Source organism: Electrona antarctica (assembly GCF_951216825.1).
Source record: "Electrona antarctica genome assembly, chromosome: 4".
In the NCBI taxonomy this organism is placed as follows: Eukaryota; Metazoa; Chordata; class Actinopteri; order Myctophiformes; family Myctophidae; genus Electrona; species Electrona antarctica.
This window is the reverse complement of record NC_136809.1, coordinates 24,686,031-24,695,005: the sequence shown is the minus strand read 5'-3', so window position 1 is coordinate 24,695,005 and position 8,975 is coordinate 24,686,031. Positions and strand designations below refer to the sequence as shown.

Sequence of the window (8,975 nt, the reverse complement as noted above, 5' to 3'; positions counted from 1 at the left end):
GAGCTACACTGGTTTTATAGAAGGGCTCTGAACGCCGTGCGCAGGGAGCTGTGAGCCTGTGAACGTAGGATACCCGCAGAAAAAAAAGACAGGAGTGAATTAACGAGGACGAGGAGGAGAGAGAGAGAGAGAGAGAGAGAGAGAGAGAGAGAGAGAGAGGAAAACCCTGATAAGCACAGGAGCAAAGGGGAGTATCCCGAGGTGGAGAGGGGAGAGGAGCGATACAGAAGAGGAGAGAGCAATATTCCAGAGGAGCGAGGGAAGGAGGCATGTGCTGCTGCAGCCAGGAATAGGATAACATGGGATTTTAATCTAACGGTTTACCAATCGTAACCGGTGACTGCGCAAAAACGCACACGCAGGAGGATTTTCTCATTGAGAGCTTTGCAGCTACATTGAACTTTTCATTTTTTTTCTTCCTTCGGTTGAACGTCGCTCGTTGGCTCGGCCGAGGCTCTCCTCACTTCGGCTTTGGATCTATATTTGCACGGCTCGGGTGTCTGTGATGGGGGCAGCGGGCGAGGTGGGGAGTTTCTCTCACGGTTTTCTGGACAGCTTCGGTCCCGCTGGCGCTGCGTCGGCTCCCATCGGGTCCCATTTCATTCTCACCCCCGGCGCCGGGGCTGTGGACTACAACTCGGTCACCGGGCTGGGGATGCACGAACACCTGGTCTCGGCGGAGAGGCTCTCCCGGAGTCTGGCGGACCTGAGCCATCTGAAGGGGATCCTGAGGCGGCGGCAGCTGTACTGCAGGACGGGCTTTCACCTCGAGATCCATCCGGACGGGACGGTGCAGGGCACGAGAAAGGACCACAGTAGATTCGGTAAGGATGAACAGTTAATTATCTTTGACATTAATGTTCTGCATTTAGCCTACACTGCTGCTTCCTTCCACTGAACACAAAGGCAAACCAGGGACATGAGAGGGAGAAAGAGAGAAAGAGGGAGAAAGAGAGAGAGGTGTGGGAGATTTGAACTCACGACACTGCGAGTGCATGGTACAATATGTGCTTCAGCAAACTGATTAGACTGGGCGCTCATACTTTATATAATCACATTGTACGAAACAGCTGATTAATTCCGCTTGCAGCCATTATAAACTGCACACCAATCTTGCTAGTAGGCATTAAACTCAACAAACTAAACCTTCAACCTGCAATAACTATATGGGGCTATATAGGCCCGGTTTATTTTAAGGTAAACAGGCGTTTCAGGTGTGACAATAGTTTTGAGTATTTTTTGTTTGCACACTTTTTTGCCACATTTCCTCTTTGGAGATTAGACCAGAGCCTTTCTTTACATTTGCCTGTTTATCTTACACTTATCAAGATAACAAAGCACCTGCTTATGGCAGATCAAAAGTAGGTTATTTAGAAATCTGCTACCAGCACAAGGCCATATCCTATAACACTTGACTTTCTGACACTTGATTGATTCAACTTGAAAGTAAAAGGACTACTGAAGGATTTTGTGGAAAATTATAATGTTTGCACATGAGGTTAGATATCTGGCCTAGTGCATGTCAGATTGTGCTTGTGTTGCTTATGAAGTTATGCCCTTACTAAGGTTCCAATCTATTATATGTAGCCTATGTATGATATTTGAAGACTGCTGCTCACTCAGTAGTGTAACTCAGAGGTAGTGAATGACACCCAAAGCAAGGCCAACCAGTATGGCCTAAGGTCTAAGGGTCCAGTGATCCTAAAGCTTGTCTTATACTTAGTACCATGTCACACACCCAAAATGGCAGATCTCCAAGCTCACAACTTGCCATGCTGTGAGGCATTGTGAGCTTGAAGAGATCTGCTATTGTCAGTGTGCGACACTATGAACAACATGTGAACTATGTATAAATCAGATGTCCATAATGTGAAGGAGCTAGAGGGAGTGACACTGTTGTGTTTGTTGTGCAGGTATCCTGGAGTTCATCAGCCTGGCGGTGGGTCTCGTCAGCATCAAAGGCGTGGACAGTGGCCTGTACCTCGCCATGAACAGAAAAGGAGAGCTATATGGATCTGTAAGTACTGAAACTGCCGAGTACACACACACGCACACAGCCTCTCCTTGTGTCTGCGCTGAGTGCGCTCACTCTCTTTCATGTGCACGCACACATGCACAACAGAACACCCCAAATACCCAAATGACTACCATCGTTCTTTTGCTTGCTTGGGTTCAGAACACAGCCATGACAATGTCTTTCCTCTTTCTGTCTGCAGGAGAAGCTTTCGGCAGAGAGTGTATTCAGGGAGCAGTTTGAAGAGAATTGGTACAACACCTATGCCTCCAACCTGTACCGACATGGAGAGAGAGGAGCGTTTTATTTTGTCGCCCTAAACAAAGATGGGTCTTCAAGGGACGGTACTAGGTCAAGGCGGCACCAGAGGTTCACTCACTTCCTACCGCGGCCTGTGGACCCGGACAGGGTGCCAGAACTTTACAGAGATGTACTGGGCCAGAGCTGAGGCTGAATGTGAGCGAGAAGTCGAGAAGTGAATCAAATGCACCCAATCCTCTCTCCATCCCAGTGGAGATGGAAGGAATTTGAAATGTGTTACATTGAACGGAGGATCAAATCAAGTGCACCCAATCCTCATTCCCCCTTATCAGTGATGTGGGAGAAGCCCAAACCATTCCAAGACTGCACTGAGAAGTTTGTTCCATTTTGAACCAAACCTAATGGCTCACGAATGGAGTATATGGAATAGCCATGCTAGAGGTAATCCTGAACCCAAATGTTATTAATCAAAATTTCACCCTACACACTATTATCAAAATGGATACTGGGTTGGCCTTGCTTTGGGTGTCATTCAGTACCTCCGAGTTTAACTACCTTGTCTCAATAGCATGTTTTCTCCAATGCTGTTGTGGAATTCATGGGACTTTAATCTTCATTTGACCTCAGGAAAATGGAGTACATATTAAAAATGGTAGCACTGAAATTTACTCTAGCCACTGGCCAAATGGTGGAACATTTTTTGGCTGTGGCTGGAATGTGTGGTCAATTCCACAGTGTTCAATCAGACATTTCTATAAAAAAACAAACAAAAAACTACCTGGGCTGCTACAAAATCATCTTTTGTCCACTAGCCATAGTGGCCAGTTTACAAAGAAACACAGTTTCATGTGTTTGATGGCAGCCATCTTTGTTTTTACCAACAGGTGTGAGGGCATAGAGAATCACATGTGATTGGCAGACAATGCCATATGATCGTTCCCCTCAGCAGGTTGGCTCCGACAATGCAGATCAGACAGTCTGGGATTGTCTATGAGTTGCATGTGGAACATGACAATAGCAGGTATCCTGTGGACCATCTTCGTCTTGTGGATTCTTGTGACAGACTTCTTTGCGATTTCTCGGAACTCTAGAAACTCATTCTAGAACTCAGTGAAGGAATATTGTGGTGTTCAACAAAAGACTGCTTTCTATTTCCCACATAAGCATGAGACTGACAAAGGATCTTTTAGACATGTCATTTTTTTATTTTCTATTTATGCATTTTCTTTCCTCTGGACACATATTTATTTCATATATTTATTTATTTTGAGAATATATTTTTACAGGTAGAATGTGAGATATAATAAAAGAAAAACAAGAAGCCATGAGAGATTTATTTTGTGCCATTATGTATGACTGCTTAAGCAATTTCCAGTTAACTGTAACCAATTCATGGCAAATCAGAACGTGGAAACATCTGGCTAATAACACTGGAACCCAGAGCTCCTACATACAGTAGTATGTCTTAAAAAAAGGCATTTACACTGAAAAAGTAATTTTATGCTACGGCTATGACACCTACGAAGCCATGTAGTTTGTAGTAGGTTGAGAGGGGCTACACATTGGCTTGTAGGGGGCAGCCATTTGTAGTTTGTGGTTTAAGCCTTATTGCAACACGTTACCTTGTAGATCAGATCATTTTGGCAACACCCTTGTGCGATGGAGTATAAATTACTGTAAGCTTAAAGGTCCTTACACAGTAGTGTTTTAATTTAAAAAAATATATATATGCAATTAATACACCCAAAAATAGGAGTTTTTGGAAGCAATGATAAAGAAATGTAATTATTATAATTTTTAAACAAATTCACAGGTTGAGTCAGAGTAATCAACCTGTATGATTGAGGCATCAACTATATGAATAGTTTGATGCAAACTATTTGCCACGCATTTTCAGATTGTTTATTTGTCATTCTCCTGGTATGTGAAGACCATTAGGGCTATGTTTCACCGCTGCTACTGTAGTGTAGTGTAGTGTATCAGCTAAAAGCACATAGTTTGTTTGTTTTTTCTTTAAGAAAATTGGAACACAAATGCCATCATGTGTCTTTTTATGTTTCGTTTAATGAGACGTCAATGAACATCAGGAGTTCTGAGCTGTTAAAAGAGCCATGCTGTCACAATATTGTCCGAGTTATACTCTCTTTATGTCATCAAAAAGAGCCTGGCTTTGTTATTGTCAGAATCAGAAAACGCCTGACTTCCACTGGTTTTCAGTGAACAATAAAATGTAAAATTTGAACTTCAGTTATATTTGTGTGTCTTTTAAAAATAGCAAATATCAATACCGTTTTATAATTTTCTGTGTTAACTAATCTCTGGAGGGATTTCCAAGGATGTGGCAATGGGAATATGGATATCTGATATTCAGTTAACTACCTTTACCTTTGCTAGGTTATACTTATAAAGTACACAGTAAAATACTTAGTGTTTATCTCTAGTCAGAGCAAGGCTGTTTTCAAAGGAAAATAAATAATTTTCAAATACTCAACAGGGACATACTGTACTATAAACAGATAGAGGCCTACAGAAAGCTGCAATCCCATACGTTTTATGTATTACCCTGGTACCCAGGATACAAACCCAAGTCTCCCCCATGCACGGGAAACCAAACATAGGCTAACACTAGGCTAAGAAGGACCAGTAGGTGTTCTAATCTAGCCAACACCAGGGTTTACATTTCTTAATGGAGGAGTAGGGAGACCATCTCCAGGCACAGCAAATGATTAAAATACACTACCATACATATTGGTTAACATAACGTTTTATTCATAAAAATAACTTCCAGATTAATTTAACACATTATACACCCAATTAGTGTGTAGATAACCTCATACATGCTGTGTAGACCAACATGAATCCATGTAAAGTATTGCACATACGTAGTTAGGCTACATGGCTAGACATACACAAATAAATCATGGAACAGATCCGTGTGACGAGACACTCATCTCTCCAGCAGTACACTCTTCCTCTGACAGACATTGCAATTAAACAAGTGACTGACAGGCTCAGTGCCCCGCCGGACTCTTTCATCCTCCTTTTTATCCTTTCTTTATCTCTCTCTCCTCACCCGCCCATCCTTCTGTGAGTCATCATCACTCCCTCTTACGACACCTGAGAATGACTTGGCTGGGTGTCAGCGTAGCAGTGGATGAGAGAAAGAGGAGAAGGGGTTCGGGAAAAAAGGAAAAAGAGAGGAGATGGAGAAAGGCAAAGACATGATGAAAGAAAGAGGTTAAAGGAATCACCTAACTCTCACTGTACTTAACCATTCCACCCTACATTCTTGCCTGATAGTTGAAAAGCAGCCAGATTAAAGGACAAGTAGGCCTATGCCCATTCTCAGATTTAGCCATAGCATACTAAAACATTTTCCCATTAATGACCTTATTTGCAGATTTTAAAGCTTGTTTACATTTGTCTCAAAAGTCTTTAAAATATTACCAAACGTATCTAAATAAACTCAATGTTGACAAAATATCATTTCAAGGTTTCTCAAGGGACTATTTCAGCTAGACATTTTAAATCAATCTGCACATTTGAATGCATTAAAACGAAATGAATGGTAAACAACCACACAATGACATTTAAATTAGTTTGTTGGATTTAGCTTATCTAAATCATGTTTCAAGTCTCTGCAAGCTGATTTTCATATTGTACTGAAATGATTGGAATCCAATGGCTGCAAACCAAGCATGCTTTGGAAAGTAGTCATACTGTGTATACCGTGAGTCTTAAGGTCTTTATATACAAGGGCCGTGACCAATAAACTATGAGAAAATGTGCCAGTGAATTTTTCACACCAAACTATTCATAGAGTTGATGCCTCAGGGTGATGCATTTATTCTCTTTCAAACAAAATAAATTGCATCTATGCGTAAAATTAAGAAATAGCCCCGGTGTTGTAAGGAGCTTTAGTCAATGGCCTGAACATGACAAACCACCAGTGTGGTCCTTTAAGACGTGTGGAATGCACAGAATAATTTCAAAAATGGAACTCGGTCGTTTCATTGTAGATGAAGTCAGGAACTGAAACATTTCAAGGTAATGTGATGAAGGTCACATGTCACAGACAAACACAACAGTCTTCTGCTCCAGTCATCTCTGTTCCACATCAAGGTGTTCATCACTATTTCAAGTATTTATATAGATACACATATCAATGTACAAGGCAGACGCTGGTTCTGACCTTTAAACCAACAGATCTGGGGCCAGTGTTTGGAGACACTCAAACAGCTAGTGCTACTACATCACTCATCGTCCTGCTGTCTTCCCATGCACAGCTGTCTTTCGCACGCCCCAGTCCAAATCTACACAGTCACACACACAATATAACATGGTTACATTGTGACTAGACTCCACTATGGATAGGGTTCTCTCTGTGTGTGTGTGTGTGTGTGTGTGTGTGTGTGTGTGTGTGTGTGTGTGTGTGTGTGTGTGTGTGTGTGTGTGTGTGTGTGTGTGTGTGTGTGTGTGTGTGTGTGTGTGTGTGTGTGTGTGTGTGTGTGTGTGTGTGTGTGTGTGTGTGCAAGTTTGTTAATCCTCTGACAAGATCATATCAGTGTTAGTGTGAGAGAATGAGTTGAATAGAAGATCAGAAGGCTAGAACCCAGAGTACCAGCATATATACCTTAAACTTCATTTTAAAAAGAAGAAGGGGAGAGAGAGAGAGAGAGAGAGAGAGAGAGAGAGAGAGAGAGAGAGAGAGAGAGAGAGAGGCAACAGTGAGGTTTCAAGAAACAGGTGGGTTTGTGAGGAGAGGAATTGTCAGGGGGAAATAGCTGTATGTGGGTTCTTAGTGTTTGTCTGAAAGTCAGGTCACCATCTGCCTTTGAAGTGCGTGTGCATGCGTGTGTTTGTGACTTGTGAGTGTACTGTATGGTGGAGCGTGGGGGTGGGTGGGGTGTTTGTGTGAGTCAATTCGTGTCTGCACATCTTCTGTGTGTGTATGTATGTGTGCATGAGTGCGTGAGTGTGTGCGTGTGTGAGTGATCTGGGAATCTGTGTGAAGGTGAGCCAGGGGTTCTCCTGACTAGAGGGCTGTTTGACTGATGTGTACATGTGTGTAATGTGCATGTGCGCGCGCGTTTGAGTGTGTGAGTGTGCACGCTCTGTATTTTTCTAATATGGGGCTTTCCATGTTGCATAGACAGCATAGGGTCCTGGGTTGGATGCTGTGGTGTGGTCAACAGCACAGCCGTGCCGATGCAGACACAGCTAATGCAGACTGTGGAAATACAGTCGAAGACAGTAGAATCGTGACAAATATCAACAGATAGATCATTTTTATTATAGCGTCCTACACCACAAGATGCCCAGCCCACACAGGCTTCCTAGACACTCACAAAATAGACATGTATACACCAAAGAAGATATACCACAAACACAATATATAAACATATTGATTGGCCTGGCTGTGAGTTGCTGATATATTGTTCTCCAACGCACTTTCCCTTTAATTTTTTGTTTCCTAAATTTTGTTTTTTATTATTATTAATTAAAAACATTTTCAAAAAACATTCCCAAAAAAGAAAATGCAATGATTGAAAATAGGCGATCTACAAGCTCCCAACGAGGCACGAAGCGACGCATTGTGTGCTTGTAAATCTTCTATTTTCACTAGGTTGGGTCCCGGCCAAACATCTAATTTATTTCTCTTTTGGGTCCCGAGCTAAAAAGTTTGGGAACCACTGCTCCAACATACTGCCATGCCTTCTCCATGAATTTTCCTAAAACAAAAACTACAAATGTACACATTTCAAAAAGGACTTTGTGGTCTACAAATGCGAATCATAATCTGCAGCTATAAATCCCAATTTGCAAATATATTGGTCACGAGCTGTAACTGAATACAGCGTGTTGCAGATAAAATCAACCAAATATAATTGTTTAAATTGTGTCTGAAATTATATTTACACTGACAAAACACAAAGAAACAGTGAAACATGACTTTGTATAGATTCTAACTTTCAGTCAAACCATAACTTTAAATAGTAACACATGAGAACAGTATTGATGCATTAGGCTACAAGTTGTAGTTTTTTTAGAACTTTATTTATTGGGGTCTCATTGAGCAAATTCTTTTAATGAATTACAATAATTGTATTTTCTGATTGGTAGACATACAGTACATACATACTAATTTATTGTAAATAGCTTTTGTGGACATTTGAATCAGCATACACAGGACCCATAAACGTACCGGTACTTCCAATTGACTTATGCAACCGTGAGAGTGACAATGCAACCTCACACCAACAGTGAAAAAACCAAGCGCACCTGATGTACCCTTTTCTTACCGCCCTGCTATTTTCTCCTGTTCTGGTTCAATGAAAGAGTGTTTCATGACATATCGTACATCAAAGATTCACACAGGCGCACATGTTTTCACACCCTGTTATCATCGATGGTTCTAAAGCCACGGCAGAACATGTTGTTTAGCAGAAGGCATGGTGCAGATTCCATGTCAAATATCCAGCTAAGCACTGTCTTTAAGTTATATCCACAAACCTTAAAACCACATAATATACTGCACTGCTCTACCACAAATTATGTACAACACAAGTAGGACATGATACTGTAATAGTGGAGAAAACCAAAGCTGTACTTTGTGTCAGATGTTAGGGAAGTTATCCCTTAAGGATCCACTGCTCTCTCAGAGTTAAATGAATACTCCAGATTTCACCATCCACTTTGT

General features: G+C 41.6%; 1 protein-coding gene across 1 annotated transcript; it reads left to right on the top strand.

Moving 5' to 3' along the window:
* Positions 1–505: 505 nt before the first annotated feature.
* LOC306921612 (fibroblast growth factor 9-like) lies at positions 506–2,462 on the top strand (the record flags this gene model as incomplete). Its single annotated transcript, XM_079498824.1, has 3 exons — positions 506–824; positions 1,914–2,017; positions 2,217–2,462. 3 exons carry the CDS (start codon positions 506–508, stop codon positions 2,460–2,462), a joined length of 669 nt encoding a protein of 222 aa, XP_079354950.1.
* Between the last annotated feature and the right edge of the window lie 6,513 nt (positions 2,463–8,975).